Here is a 16,754-nt window from a genome sequence, read left to right on the forward strand (position 1 = left end):
CTCCTTAGGGTCTGCAGCAGTGTTATGGGCTTTCACAGCAGCCGGTATCAGGTTCACCAAGACTCACAGCTCTGCCACTGTCAGGACCTGCAAGATCTCACTTGTCCACTATGGGCTGCAGCAGAGTTATGGGTATCTACTGCAGTCTGTGGTTAGCTCACCCAGCTGTGCTATTTCTGCCCCAGGGCCTTCCAGCCTTGTGACTGCCAGGCAGAGCCTCTCCACTAACGCTGCACAGAGGCTTTCCCTGTGGCTGTTGTGGGACCATGGATTTTCCCCCTGGACCAAGGAGCAGTCTTGCTGGGGCTCCAACTTGCTACCACCCACTCACATGGTCTCTCTGGGTCTCATTTGCCCCCTCTGGGCCACAGCAGGAGTTTTTGTGTTAGAGGTGGCTGGGGGGTTGCTGCTGTGGGCTGAGCTTCTTTTGCCCAAGGGCCTCCCAGTGTTCTGAATGCTAGGCGGAGCCTCTCTGCTAATGCCGAGTAGAGGCTTTCCCTTTGGCTGCTGTGGGACCATGGATTTTCCCCCTGGACCACGGAGCAGTCTCACTGGAACTGCAACCTGCCACTGCCCACTCACATGGTCCCTCTGGGTAGGGATACCTTGTTTTAATAAATAAATATACCAAAGACCTATGAATTTCATAATTTCTGATAGAGTTGTCAAGAGGCTGGTCCCTCACACTAGGAGTCAGAGTCTCCCTCTCTCTCTTTCTCAGGAGGAGGCCCAAGGAGAAAAACCAGAGGCGACCAGCATGCCCAGAAGGAACTTTCTTCACCTCTTTTCTTCCTCCGTGGACTTGAGTGTATGAGATGCACAGCCTGCCAGAAGGAGAGATGCCTCACTGGGAGGGTTCTGACAGGCTTCCTTCCTTGACCCGGCTGAATTATGGTTTTTAGTACCAGAATTAGATGAACAAAATCAGTACATTACTGAGTGTTCCTCAGGAAAGTGCATACTACTTTGGATCTTCCCATTATTTTATGTCTGTTAAAAGTTAAATGCTGTGTTATAGTGAGTATTGGTGAAGATGTGGTGGTGCAGAACTGTCAAACAATGCTGGTGGGAGCATAGAGTGGTATAATCACATTGGAAAATTTTTTTGTGGTTTCTACTAAAGCTAAATATATGCCTACCCTCAGAAATTCCACTACTAGGTATGCAGACAAGAGAAACAAGTGCATATGTCCAAAAACAGACTTGTATAAGAATGTTCATAACCATTTTTATTCATAATAGCCTCCAAGTGGATACAACTTAAATGTACACCAACAAGAGAATAGATAAATTGTATTATATTCACTTAGTGGAATACTACACAGCAAAAAAATAATAATAATGAGGTAGTGGAACATTCAAAAACATGGGTGAATCTCACAGACATTATGTTAAGTGAAAGAAACTAGATACAAGAGAGAACACACTGTATGATATCACTTATATGAAGTTCAAGAAGGCAAAACTAAATGATAATGATTGAAGTCAGAATAGTGGTTTTCTTGGGGAAGGGTATAGATCAGGAAGGAACTTTCTGGGGTCCTAGAAACCCTCTATATCTTGATCTGGGTAGGAGGATGAGAGAGAGCGAAAGTGAGAGAGAGACCAAGCTGTACACTAAGAAAGATCACAGTTAGTAAAGGTAGAAAAACTGATTGAATTATAAAATTGCCATTTTACCATATTAAATTAATTTATTTATTCAGGCCGAGATCATCAATGGATGAAACAATTAATTGAAAGGATGATGGAGAAGTTTACAGTGGAGGGGTCAGGTTCTCACCACTTGAACCCACTAACCTTATCAGGCATTGAGTGCCTCCAGAATTGATGCAATAGAAATCACTAACACCATCTATCTCATATTTTTAATATTAAAAAGTAGAACTGGAATCTAATCAAACATCTAGAAGTAACATCCAGTTTATAGAATATGGAGGATAGAGGAAGTTGTTACAATATACCATGAAGAAACTAACAAATTGCATTAGTTATCTATTGCTGCATAACAAACTACTACAAACTCAGAGGCTTAAAAAATATTTATGATCTCAGTTTCTGTGGGTAACAAGTCAGTGTAGCTTAGCTGGGTCCTCTGCTTAGTGTCTTATAAGGCTGTAATCAATATTTTAACTGAGGCTCTTTTTAACCTTTAAAAAACTCAACTACTTGGAATTTACCTGGCTATAAGTTATGATAAATGGGTCCAATTTAATTTTTTCTACATAGTTACCCAGTTGTCCACAGCTTATCTATTAATATTTTTCACCAGACAATAGTTTAGGAAGTTCTAATCAAGTTTAAAGTTTGGTAGTTTTGTGTATAAGAGTAAATAGTCTTTTCTGAGTGAGACTTGAGTTCCTCCTGCTTTTAAAATTAATAGAATCAATCTATTGGCTTTGTGATATCTAGTTTATCTACTCAAATATCTTTTTTGGGCATACTTCCTTGACTTTTGTTGATTTATGAATTCAGGAGGCTATTACTGCAAACATACAACATCAACAACAGCAGACAAAACAGAAGAAGAAAAGAAAGATATACAGACATAGATAAACAGGTAGACAGATAGACAGACAGATGGAGAAACCAGTCTGGAAGATAACATTACCCAAGGAACAAGAGAAAACTCCATGATGATAAGAATTTTACTCTAGGATGCTGTTCAGAAAAGAGTTAGAATAGCAGGCCTGAGACTACTGTTCTCAGAGAGGCCTGCTTGCAAAGTTTGCCCTTGGCTAGCATCTGGGAACTTAGATTTAGAGAGGTCTCTCACTACTGCATTATTATCTATTTCCTTAACTGATAAGAGTGGCTTGCTGTGCCTAAACTGTTCATGCAAACAATGTGGTTTATGCTGAACACTTGCTCTCCTTTAGGAAGTCTTGAATTTTGATGCAGGACTGACCACTGATAAAATCCCAGGATTCTGAGGCTCAGGCAAGCTTCCCTGACAGAAAGAATTCCACACATATTGTTCATTGCTGGAGGAATTAAACACATGCTTTGTGACTTCTTTGGAAGAGGACTCTTGGGAGCTCACTGCTGGTTTCCTCCAGATCTCGTCCCATGGACCTTTGCCCCTTGCTGATTTTGCTTTGCTTCCTTTCATTTCATTGTAAGAAGTCATAATTATGAGTATGACTATATGTTGAGTCCTGTGAGTCTTCCTAGTGAATCATCAAACCTCTAAGTGGTCTTGGGAACTCCTGACAGATGCTTAATAAGAACATAAAATCAATAAAGGAAGAACTCAAAGATTGGACAATAAGATACAGGGTTGAATGAAAAAGAAAACTTCAGCACTAAGGAAACAGAACATCATCATTATTCTATTAGTGGTTATAGACATAGAGGATAAATATTGAGATAATTAAGAGGAAGATAAGAGATATAACATAAAAGAATATCCAACATAAGGATAATTATTGTTCTTAAAACAGAGAACTCATCTGATGAAACCTAAGAAAGGGGGGTAGTTTGGTAATATTTGAAAAAACAGTAGTAGAAAATTGCCTCGAAAGGTGGTTCAAGATGGCAGCATAGGAAGATCCTCAGCTCACTTCCTCCCACGGACACAGCTACATATAAAACAATTGTTTCTGAAAAAGTCCTGAAAACTAGCAGAATGGCTCTTCCACAACAAGGATAAAAAGGCCATATTGAGATGAATAAGAGAAGCAGAGATGCAGTCTTGCCAAACTCTCACCCTTTGTGCAGTGACCAACAAGTGGGAGGGATATCACAAACATAGAGCTTCTTCCTGAGGAGTTAGGTGTTTGAGCTCCACATCAGGCACCCCAACCCTTAGGACCTGCTCTGGAAAGACAAGCCCCCAAAATGTCTGGCTTTGAAAACCAATGGGGCCTACAACCAGGAGATCCAAAGGGCTTTAGGAAACTGAGACTCTGCTATCAAAGGGTTTACATAGAGACTCACTTGCCGCAGGACTCAGTGCAAAGGCAGCAGTTTTGAAAGTACCTAGATCATATGTGAAGGAGATTCATTAACTAATCAAAGAGTCTGCTGAAGGAGCAGAGGTCTGTTGGAACTCTCTCTGGGGACTGAGGCATTGGAAGGTGCCATTTTTGGCACTCTTCTTCTACCTTGCTACTGCTGCATGCCCCTCACTGGTGTTCCACCACAGCCTTCCACCACCAAACTTGGTGGGTGGACTTACCCTGGCTCAGTGCTCTACCATGCCCCTGCCGCACCAAACCTAGTGGGTGCACATAGTCCACATAGGCGACTCCCTTTGAACACTTAGTGCTGGTGGCCAGGGGGGCTTGCATTTCTGGGCCCCACAAGACTGAAACAATTGGAGAGACAGTTTTTGGCAGGCCACCTCTCCCAGGGCACTGCACAGATAACAGACTGAAACACATTCTCAGTCTTCCTGTGACCAGTCGTTCAAGACTGGGCAAGATAGCTGTTTCGTCTAACACATAGAAACAAACACAGAGAGGCAAGCAAAATGAGGAAACAGAGGAATATGTTCCAAACTAAAAAGCAAGATAAAAATCACAGGAAAAAACCTGAATGAAACAGAGGTAAGTAATTTACCTGAAAAAGAGTTCAAAGTAATGGTCATAAAGATGCTTACCAATCTCAGAAGAAGAATGGATGAACACAGAGAGAATTTCAACAACAGACAGAATGTATAAGCAAGTACCAAAAAGAAGTCACAGAGCTGAAAGAATACAATAACTGAACTGAAAAATACACTAGAGGGGTTCAACAGCAGACTAGAGGAAGCAGAAGAAAAGATCTGTGACCTGGAATACAGGGCAGAGGAACTCACACAAACAGAGCAGCAAAAAGAAAAAAACGAAAAGAATTTAAAAATGTGAAAATAGATTAAATTACCTATGAGATAGCATCAAGCAAAACAACATACATGTTATAGGGGTTTCAGAAGGAGAAGAGAGAGAGAAAGGGACAGAAAACTTATTTGAAGAAATAATGGCTGAAAACTTTCCTAATCTTGAGAAGGAAACAGACATCCAGATCCAGGAAGCCCAGAGATATCTAAATAAGATGAACTCAAAGAGATCCACACCAAAATACATTATAATTAAAATGTCAAAAGTTAAAGATAAAGAGAGAATCTTAAAAGCAGGAAGAGAAAACTAACTTGTTATGAACAAGGGAACTCCCATAAGTCTATAAGCAGATTTTTCAGAAGAAACTTTGCAGGCCAGAAGGGAGTGGCATGATATATTCAAAATGCTGAAAGCAAAAAATTTCCTGCCAAGAATACTCTACCAGGTGAGATTATCATTCAGAATCGAAGGAGAGATAAAGATTTTTCCAGACAAGCAAAAACTAAAGGAGTTCATCACCACTAAACCAGTCTTACAAAAAATGTTAAAAGGGCTTTTTTTTAAGATGAAAAGAAAGGGCACTAATTATTGACAAGAAAGCATAACAAATTAAAAATATCACTGGTAAAGATAAATGTATAGTAAAGGTAGTGGATTAATCAATTATAAAGCTAATGTGAAGGCTAAAAGACATAAGTAGTAAAAATAACTATTATAACTACAACAATTGGTTAAGGGATATACAAAATAAAATGTGATATGAAAAACATGTAATGCGTAGGGGTAAAAATGCAGAGTTTTAGAATGTGTTCAAACTTAACTTGCTATTAGTTTAAAATAAACTGATATATATATATAGAATTTATATGCTGAAATATGCGAGCCTCATGATATCCACAAAGTAAAAATCTATAGTAGATACACAAAAGATAATGAGAATGAAATCTAAACATAACTCTAAAGAAAGTCATCAAATCACAAGAGAGAAAAGCAGAAGAAAGGACTAGAGAGGAAATATGAAATAGCCAGAAAACAATTAACAAAATGGCAGTAAGTACATACCTACCTACAATTACTTTAAATGTAAACGGACAAATTCTCCAATCAAAAGACATAGAATGGCTGAATGGATTAAAAAAAACAAGACCCATCTATATGCTGCCTACAAGAGACTCATTTCAGATGTAAGGACACGCACAGACTAAAAGTGAAGGGATGGAAAAAGATGTCTTATGCAAATGGAAACCAAAACAAAGCTGGAGTAGCTATACTTATATCAGACAAAATAAGACTTTAAAACAAAGACTGTAATAAGAGACAAAGAAGGGCATTACATAATGATAAAGGGGTCAATCCAACAAGAAGATATAATATTAGTAAAGATCTATGCACTCAGCATAGAGGTACCTGGGTATATAAAGCAAATATTAACAGACCTAAAGGGAGAAATAGAGAGAAGTACAATAATAGTAAGGGATTTTAATACCCCACTTACATCAATGGATAGATCATCTAGACAGAAAATCAATGAGGAAACATAGGCCTTAAACAACAAATCAGACCAGAGGGACTTGATACATATACAGAACATTCCATCCAAAATCAGCAGACTACACATTCTTCTCAGGTACACATGGAACATTCTACAGGATAGATTACATGTTAGGCCACAAAACAAGTCTCAATAAATTTAAGAAGATGGAAATTATATAAAGTATCTTTTCAGACCACAATGGTATGAAACCAGAAATCAATCACAAAAAGAAAACTGGAAAAATACAAATATGTGAAGATCAAACAACATGCTAGTGAACAACCAATGGGTCAATGAAGAGATCAAAGGGGAAATCAAATAATACCCTGAGAAAAATGAAAATGGAATTACAAAATTCCAAAATTTATGGATGTAGCAAAAGCAGTTATAAGAGGGAAATTCATAGTGATACAGGCCCACCTCAAGAAACAAGAAAAATCTCAAATAAACAATTTAACTCTACACCAAAAGGAACTAGAAAAAGAAGAACAAACAAAGGTCGAAGTTAGTGGAAGGAAAGAAGTAATAAAGATCAGAGTGGAAATAAATGAAATAGAGACTTAAAAAAAAGAAAAAAGGAAAGATCAACGAAAGGAAGAGCTGGTTCTTTGAAAAGAGAAACAAAACTGACAAACTTTTAGCCAGACTCACCAAGAAAAAAAGTGAGAGGACTCAAAATCAGAAATGAAAGAGGAGATGCTACAATTGATACTACAGAAACACAAAAGATCATGAGACTACTATGAACAATTATATCCCAACAAATTGGACATCCTAGAAGAAATGAATAAATTCCTAGAAACATATAATCTTCTAAACCATAAAGAAATAGAAAATCTGAACAGACTGATCACTAGAGACTGAACCAGTAATAACAAACTTCCCAACAAACAAAAGTCCAGGACCAGATGGCTTCACTTCTACCAAACATTCAAAGAAGATTTAAAACCTATCCTTCTAAAACTCTTCCAGAAGGAGGGAATGCTTCCAGACTCATTTTATAAGGCCATCATTACTCTTATATCAAAATCAAAGACACCACAAGAAAAGAAAATTACAGGCCCATATTCCTGGTGAACATAGATGCAAAATCCTGAACAAAATACTACCAAACTAAATTCGACAACACATTAAAAGGGTCATGCATCTTGATCAAGTGGGATTTTTCTAGGGATGCAAGAATGGTTCAACATCTGCAAATCAATCAATGTGATACACCACATTAACAAAATGAAGGATAGAAATCATATGATCATGTCAACAGATGCAGAAAAAGCATTTGACAAAATTCAATTCCATTCATGATAAAAAAACTCTCAACGAAGTGGGTATAGAGGGAATGGACCTCAACATAAGAGACCATATATGACACACCTAGAGCTAACATCATACACAACCATGAAAAGTTGAAAGGTTTTCCTTTAGGATCAGGAACAAGACAAAGATGCCCACTCTCACCACTTTTATTCAACACAGTATTGCAAATCCTACCCAGAGCAATTAGGCAAGAAAAAGAAATAAAAGGCACCCAAAAAAGAAAGGAAGAAGTAAAACTGTCCCTATTTGCAGATGACATGATACCATATATAGAAAACCCTAAATACTCTACCAAAAAACTGTTAGAACTAACAAATATATTGAGTGAAGTTGCAAGATACAAAATCAATGTACAAAAATCAGTTGTGTTTCTCTACACTAAGAACAAACTATCATAAAGAGAAATTAAGAAAACAATCACATTTACACCTGGACAAAAAAGAATAAAATACCCAGGAATAAATTTAACCAAGGAGGTGAAAGATCTATAAACTGAAAATTATAAGACATTGATGAAAGAAGTTGATGAAGACACAAATAAATGGAATGATATTCCATACTCATTGGTTTGAAGAATTAATATTGTTAAAATGTCCACACTACCCAAAGCAATCTATATTCAATATATTCAATGCAATCCCTATCAAAACTCTAACGGCATTTTTCACAGAACTAGAACAAACAATCCTAAAATTTGTATGGAATCACAGAAGACCCCAAATAGCCAAAGCAATCTTGAGAAAGAAGAACAAAGCTGGAGGTATCACGCTCCCTGATTTCAAATTATACTACAAAGTTATAGTAATCAAAACAGCATGGTGCTGGCACAAAAACAGACACCTAGATCAATGGAACAGAATAGAGAGCCTAGAAATAAACCTACACATGTATGGACACTTAATTTACAAGAAAGGAGCCAAGAATATTCAATGGAAAAAGGCCAGGCTCTTCAATAAATGGTACTGGGAAAACTGGACAGCTACATGCAAAAGACTGAAGGTAGACCATTATCTCACACCATACACAAAAATTAACTCAAAATGGATTAAATACTTGAATGTAAGACCTGAAACTATAAAATTCCTAGAAGAAAACATAAGCAGTAAGCTCCTTGACATAGGTCCTAGTAATTTTTTTTGGATCTGACTCAAAAGGCAAGGGAAACAAAAGCAAAACTAAACAAGTGGGCCTACATCAAACTAAAAAGTTTCTGCATAGTGAAGGAAACCATCTACAAAACGAAAAGACAACCTACTAAATAGGAGAAAATATTTGCAAATGATATATTTGATAAGGAGTTAATACCCAAAATTAATACAACTCAACAACAACAAAAACCAAACAATCCAATTAAAAAATGACCAGAGGATCTAAATAGACATTTTTTCAACAGGCACATGAAAAGATGCTCAACATCACTAATCATCAGGGAAATGCAAATCAAAACCACAGTGAGGTATCACCTCACATGGATCAGAATGGCTATTATCAAAAAGACAAGAAACGACAAGTGTTGGAGAGGATGTGGAGAAAAGGGAACCCTCATGTACTGCTGGTGGGAATGTAAATTTATGCAGTCACTATGAAAAATAGTATGGAGATTCCCCAAAAAATTAAAAATAGAATCACCATATGATCCAACTGTTCCACTTCTGGATATTTATCCAAAGAACGTGAAAATACTAATTCAAAAATATATTTGCACCCTATGTTCATTGCAGCATTATTCACAATAGCCAAGATATGGAAGCAACCTAAGTGTCCATCAATGGATGAATGGATAAAGAAAATGCATATATATATAAAATAGAATACTACTCAGCCATAAAAAAGAATGAAGTCTTGCCATTTGCAACAATGAGTGTATTATGCTAAGTGAAATGTCAGACACAGACAAATATCATACGAATTCACTTATATGTGGATTGTAAAAAAAAAAACAAATGAACAAACAAAACAAAACAAAAACAAATTTATAGATATAGAGAACAGATTGGTGGTTACCAGAGGAAAAGGGGGTTGGGGAGTGGGTGAAATGGGTGAAGGGGGTCAACTGTATGGTGATGGATGGTAACTAGACTTTTGACAGTGATCACTGTGTAGTGTATACAAATATCAAATTATAATGCTGTACACCTGAAACAATTTGACTTCAATTAAAAAAAAAGTAGGGGCTGGCCCCATGGCCGAGTGGTTAAGTTCACGTGCTCCGCTGCAGGCGGCCCAGTGTTTTCGTTGGTTCAAATCCTGGGTGCTGACATGGCACTGCTCATCAAACCACGCTGAGGCAGCGTCCCACATGCCACAACCAGAAGGACCCACAACGAAGAATATACAACTATGTACTGGGGGGCTTTGGGGAGAACAAGGAAAAAAATAAAAAATCTTAAAAAAAAAAAAAGTAAATCATCTGCAAACTCAAAAAAAAAAAAAAGAAAATTGCCCGAAAGAAGGAAAACAATCTACAAAAGAAAGGATATACCATGTACCAGGAAAAATGACACTTGATGGATCAATACTGTGATATAACCTGACTGAGATATTGAGCTTCAAGGATAAGCAATTCTGTGGGCACCAGGAAGAGGAAAGAGATGTGGAATAAAAGAGAGCCTCCACTATTATCTATTTCCTTCAAAAATTGGAAGCAAATATAGCAAAATATTAGGATTAGATAGATTTGGAGGGATGAGTATATGGGTTTTTAAAAATGTTATTCTCTGCACTTTGATATACATTTTAAATATTTTATAATCAGGAAAAAAACCCAGATTCTTCAGTCTTTCTTGATTTCTCATTTGCGTTTAAACTCTTCTTAAGCCTAGAAATAAAGAAATTAAAAAAAAATCAGGTTGGCTTCAGAGTTAAAAAAACAAACTACAAATACTTCAATTATGAATGTTTTCAAACACATAGATAAAAAATAGAGAATAGTATACTGTTTGCATATACTTTATACTCATCACTCAACTTAATCACATAGCAACTTTCTGCTGTTCTTTTTATTTTTTAATCTTGATGGGAAAGACAGTCACATGCATGCAGACTTTTGACCCTTGCTCAGTTGCATGAGAACGGGCCGTGGGCCTAGAACACTTTTTTACCAAGAAATAAAGAGCCTATTCAGCCTGTGCTGGGCTATCGCCTTGTGTGGGAATATCCTTCCCTGTTTCAGACTCAATGTGTGCTCCTTTGTTCTGCTTAAGCATGTGATCATATGGCACTGGGCCAACACCATTACTATATCCATTCCTGGCAGGGAGGGAAAGGGGTCCTTTGCTTGCAGTACAAGAAGGGTGCATACAGATCATTGCTCTGCATTAGCTGCAGGCTGGGACTTGCTTACCATGGGGGACCAATGCCCACTACTGAAGCTGATCTTGCTGTTTCTTCCCTATGTGAGTAAAGTGTTGTTCCATCCAGTGCCTACGTGAGTTGTGTCTCTCTTGGCAACCCTGGCATCTACAAACCAAGGAGTAGACATTCTGGGATTGCTGCTCTTGGTGGCAGGCATTCTTCAGCTATTTACTATCCTCCATGCAGTAGGACTCCTCCCCTGGAGGAGGTAACAGGTGTCATTTGCTTGACAAATCCATTTCCATGCTCACTCATTTTTTTCCTTGTGAAATTTTAAAAAGCAAATCCCCAACATAATCACTTCACTTGTAAATACTTCAGTAGTTGTCTGTAAAGATATTAATATAACCACAATTTCATTAGCATACTCAACAAAATTAACAATTGTTCTTTAACATTATTTATACCCTGCTTGTATTCAATTACTCTCGATTGTGGCCTCAGACTTTTAAATAACACTTAATGCCAGAAGACAACAGGACAATGCCTGCAATCTTTCAGGGAAAGAAAACATGGTCTGAAAAATTTAAACTTGTTCATTTTGTAGTTCGGGCAAACATCCCATAAGATAAAAGAACTCAAAGATTATAGCACTCATAGATATTTTAAAAATACACTTATGGATAAATTTCTAGTGAAGTGAAAGATGAATGGGAAAACTTGGCAAAAGGGGTGATGAGAACAATGAACTCATATATATATTTAAGATCATACAAATATAGAATTATGAATACAGAGTAGTCTCTAAAATGTTATATGTGTTGACAAAGTTAAAAAAAATCACAAGGAGCTGGAAAGGGAGCTGACTTCCTCATTCCTTATTGGAGTCATTTGATACTGTCTAAAATTGAAACATGAAGTTAACAGAAACATAACTTCCACGTTTTAATGTTTTTCACTAACTTTAATTTTAAAGGCCTCTTTTAGGAGCTAATATCTTTTGTGGTAAAATAGTATTTCTCTCAGCTTCAGTAGTTACATTAGTTTCATTTCAGTTTTTTAAATGTTAAATCCAACTAACATACAGTTCTACCTTTTAAATTAAAATACCATATGGGTTTCCCATTTGATCACCTTTGATCCCTTCACCCATATACTCACCAGGAAAAATGTCTGTAGTGGAGTTCTTAATGGCAGTAATAGTTATTTCAGGGTGATGAAATTTGGGGTGATATTTTATATTCCTTGGTGTTTACTGAATTTATTGAGTTTCTAAAAAAAAATGAGCACACCTCTTTTTACTACAGGCACTAAAGTTATTATTTTTTCATACCAGCATTATTAGAAAAGCAAATAATCATGATCATGTCGGCAGTGCTGTTGCTGCTGCTTTCACCTGCTGGCTTCTGCTGAGATTTACGATAGAAGTTATCGCTTATTTCAAGAAACATTGATGTTCAGAAGAATATTTAAAAAGAATAAGCAACTACTTCACACCTACTAGGGTGGCTATTAAAAAAAGACAATTGGAAAATAGCAAGCATTGGTGAGAATGTGGAGAAACTGGAACCCTCATATATTGCTGGTGGGAATGTAAAATAGCGCAGCAGCTGTGGAAAACTTTGGCAGTTTCTCAAAAAGCTAAACAGAGAATTACCATATGACTCAGCAATTTCACTCTTAGGTACATATCCACAAGATTTTAAGTCAGGGACTCAAACTTATGCCAATGGTCACTGCAAAATCATTCACAATAGCCAAAAGACATAAACAACCCAAGTCTCCATCAGCAGAGGAAAGGATGAACATACACGAATATCCATACATGTCACTCAGCCATAAAAAGGAATGAAGTTCTGACACATAGTACAACATAGATGAACCTTGAAACCATTACGCTAAGTGAAACAAACCAGTCACAGAAGGACAAATATTGTACAATTCCACCTTTATGAGATATCTAGACTAGGCAAATCCTTAGAGACAGAAAGATTAGAGGTTACCAGGGATTAGGGGGAAGTGGAATTGGGGGATGCCCGCTTAATCTACAGAGTTTCTGTCTGGGGTGATGGAAAAGTTTTGGAAATAGGTGGTAGGGAAGGTTTTACAACATTGTCAACATAATTAATGCCACTGAATTGTACATCTTAAAATGGCAAGTTTTATGTTATACGTTACCACAACAAAAAAAGATTATGCAATGAACTAGATTCATTCAGCATAAAAATGTTCATACAGAAATAGTATTTTATATTGCTTCACAAACTAACAATGCTATATATAGCTATAAGTTTATACTCTTTAATCCAATATTTTCAAAATTTATGAAGATGTTCATTATGGCATCATTTATGATAGGAAAAAACTGGCAGCAACCTAACAACCAATAACAGCTGAATGGTTTAGACAAATTATGGTAATTAACTTCATGGGAAATTAGACTGTCATTAAAACAATCATAATTATGTAGCAACATGGAAACTATGATATATTAAATAAAAAGGATATTTTGTATATTGTAATTGGAAACACGTAAACGTATGTATACTTTAGGCGGGAAAACACCTCAAATGATAACAATTAGGCTAAGGTTGTGGGATGGAGTAATTTTTAAATGTTTCCTGTTTTCCATGCTTTCTGTAATTTTGATATATTTTACTAAAAATGAGTTAGGAAATTAGACGGTACGATCACGAGCTCACAGCTCCAGTGTGGTGGTGACTGACATCACCCCATTCCGGGGTCCCTTTGAGTTTCGACAGCCTACTCGCCCTGGTTTCAGGCCCACGTGCAGCTCCCCGCTGGCCTCACACTAGAGGCTTTGGCGCGGACCATGGTCCTAGCGAGGACCGCGTGCTGCCGACGCTCTTCTGGTCCCAAATACTGCATGAGACACACACTAAGAAATTATTTGTTGTTTATCTAAGCTGCAAACATAACTGGGCGTCCTGTATTTTCATTCGCTAAATCTGGGAAGCCTACCTCCTCACCCACATCGCCTCATCGCTTTCCTCCCACCGCTCTCTCCTCTCCACCGTCACTCTCCTTGGGGCCCTGGGGCCACCCTCCGCGTCCCGCCTCCTCTGAGACCAGACTCCATCCCCACTTGCCGAAGCCAGGTCTCCCTACCGCATCCTCGCGGAAGAGCCCCTGTTCTCTTCTCCGTCCCCGTCCCAGAACCCAGAATCTTCTCCACACCCTATCCCAGACACGGCCCGGCAGAACCAGGTCCCCGCCCCCCGATCCCGTTTGGCTCCACGGACCTCGGGTCCCCACCCCCCACCCCGTTGCTGCCTGGCGGATCCCCGTCCCCGCCCCTCGACCCGGCGGGCGCGGCGCGCAGGCGCAGACAGGACGGGAGGGCGCGGGCAGAATGGGGACTGCAGCGGCGGCAGCGGCGGCGGCCGGGGAGGGGGCGCGCAGTCCGAGCCCTGCCGCTGTGTCGCTCGGCCTGGGCGTGGCCGTCGTGTCGAGCCTGGTGAACGGGTCCACGTTCGTGCTGCAGAAGAAGGGCATCGTGCGCGCCAAACGGCGAGGTAGGGCGGGGGGCTGTGCTCGGTGGGGGGAGGAGGGAGCAGCCGCTGGGTGGTGTGGAGGGGAGTGGCCTTGAGTTGCAGGGGGTGATAGGGTCGTCGCTCCGGGCCGGACCGGGGGACAGAGTCGGGGCTTCTCGGAGGGGCGGGCTGCACGTGCGCGAGGCCCTTGGCCCCCTGAAGCGCTGGCACGGACGCGGCCCTGCGCCCCAGAAGCGTCTCTGCCGCGGCCGTGTCTGGTCCTTAGGCAGCTCCAGAGGTGGCCCGGGAATCACCCGGTGCGCCCTGAGCGATTGTAGGTGGGGCCGCCCCTGTTTTTCTCCCTTCCCAGCGGCCAGAGAGGCCTTGTTCGGTTTTACAGGGTTTCTCCAGCCGACAGCTTTCCCCCTCCCAGACCCTCCTTCTTCCTCTGCAGCCGCGCAGCCCACCGCCTAGTTCTCTGCTTGGAGCCTGGCCGTCCCTGTCACCCTCATCCACCCGCTCCTAGGGAAACTTTCCTATTTACAGTATCCCCGACATGGTCAGAGCCCAGTGCCTACCCAGAGGAGCGACGGCCTCCCGCCTTTGCTGTGGCCCCGGTCTGGGTGCACTGGGGAGAACAAGACCTACTGGTTTTGCGCCCCCTGCAGTGGCCACGCCAGGACAGGAGAAAGAACTGTGCGCTGGGCGTTCCGGACGGGACAGGCGGCCGCGGGGGCGCTCTCTCTCAGGATGGAGCGAGACTTTTGGTCTGTGCTGTCCTGTGGCTTCTGTTCCTGGGCTCCTTGGTTGAGCCATCTCTGCTTTAGACTTGAACCATTGAGGTGTAAGTCATCTTCAGTGTGAAACAAACGCAAGGCAGATTAAAAAAAAAATGGGCCAACTGAGTGTTTCCCGGGTAGATATACCACCGAGCACCACTCCTTGGTAATGTGGAAAGTGAGAGATGTAAGAGTACTTCTCTTTGCCATTCTCCCTCTGTGCTCAGAGAGGCCTGGGTAGTTTACTGAACTCTAGATGTGGCATGGTTTGCAACTGAGAACAAAGGTTGTGTCCCAGAAGACTAAGAAAATTATGTGGTGATTAGTGTCTTCTCACAAGAATAGTGTTAAGAGCTCTCTGGGAAGGATGAGATTGCCAGATCATGGGTTTGAGAATAAATACACTCATTTAATGGTTCAGATTCCAGAACGTGGGGCAAACTTCTGAGTCCCCTGGATCATGAGCCAGGAATGCCTTCAGGAAAGAAATAAAGAGGCCTACAATCTTGAGTGGAAATATGAGATCATGGATGTTTGTTTAAAGAATTCAACATTGAAGTGAAACCATTGCAGTCTGTACATAAAATCTAAATAAAACCAAGTCTGATTTCCCTAGGTTATAGATGTGTCTTTAAGGTAACAAAAACATCTGGCAGCTGGCACATTCTTCAGGGAGCGCCTGTCAGTTGGAATGGCTTCAGGGGTAGATAAAGTGTTTGCTGTGACTCAGAAATAAACAGTACTTGTGCCCTTGATAGGATGGGTGAGATGAGCATTTCACCTTTGTGGTCATCCTCACAAAAACCCACAACCTCAGTCTGACCGTGAGAAAAACATCCTACAAACCTGAATTGAGGGACAGCATGCAAAATACCTGACCAGTCTTCCTGTCAAGGTCATAAAGCCTGAGAGACTGTCACAGCCAGAAGGAACCTAAGCACACATGATAATAAGATATTAGGTAAAATCTAAGGAAACCTGAATATAGACTTGAGTTAATAAAAAAGAAACAATTATTGAGAAAACTAAATGTGTTGTTTTAGCTCAGTTTGTGTGTTCAATGGAATTAGCAAGAAAATAAAAAACACATCAGCCTAAAGAAAACCATGATTGATGCTGTTGTTTATATGTACACACTATGCCTTTAAATTAATAAAAATGAAAATGTGATATTTGCTGCCTTCATACTTCTCCAATTACCACCCACTGCCACTGATTCAAGCTGGCTAGGTTACTCATGGTGGTGAAAGTTAGACATATTGTTTTGTTTTGATAAATTTAGTTTTGATTTGTTCAACAGATATTCATGAAGCTCTTATGTGGCACACACTGTTGTAGGTATTGAGGATATGCAGTTTTAGAATCTGTTCCCCCTAAAACCTTTTGCCGCTTCTGCTAACAAGCAGCAGAGTTGACCATTGTGAAATGACTGAAATGGAGGAGACAGGAGGAAAGAGAAGGTAGCTGAGAACTGGAGAGTCAAGTTCTTGTGTTAAGGGAGACCTGACGCTTA

The 16,754-nt window shown here is 39.9% G+C and overlaps 1 protein-coding gene and 1 long non-coding RNA gene across 3 annotated transcripts in view; one reads left to right on the forward strand and one right to left on the reverse strand.

Moving 5' to 3' along the window:
- Positions 1-1,211: 1,211 nt before the first annotated feature.
- Positions 1,212-14,293, reverse strand: LOC106782125 (uncharacterized). 2 transcript variants are annotated; one of them, XR_002811388.2, is made up of 4 exons: positions 14,098-14,239; positions 12,130-12,240; positions 11,018-11,356; positions 1,212-10,492 (listed from the first exon to the last, which is right to left on the reverse strand). It is a non-coding gene; the product is annotated as an uncharacterized lncRNA (long non-coding RNA). The 2 variants fall into 2 exon arrangements; XR_001378964.3 differs by having other exon boundaries at positions 9,517-10,492; positions 13,951-14,293.
- Position 14,294: 1 nt separating this feature from the next.
- NIPA1 (NIPA magnesium transporter 1) overlaps positions 14,295-16,754 on the forward strand; it is a 50,230-nt gene continuing 47,770 nt past the window's right edge. The window contains exon 1 of the mRNA XM_023652152.2: positions 14,295-14,504. Coding sequence (XP_023507920.1) covers positions 14,342-14,504 — 163 coding nt within the window. The 5' untranslated portion in view covers positions 14,295-14,341. The remainder of the gene's footprint in view (positions 14,505-16,754) is intronic.

This window comes from Equus caballus, chromosome 1 (assembly GCF_041296265.1).
Source record: "Equus caballus isolate H_3958 breed thoroughbred chromosome 1, TB-T2T, whole genome shotgun sequence".
In the NCBI taxonomy this organism is placed as follows: Eukaryota; Metazoa; Chordata; class Mammalia; order Perissodactyla; family Equidae; genus Equus; species Equus caballus.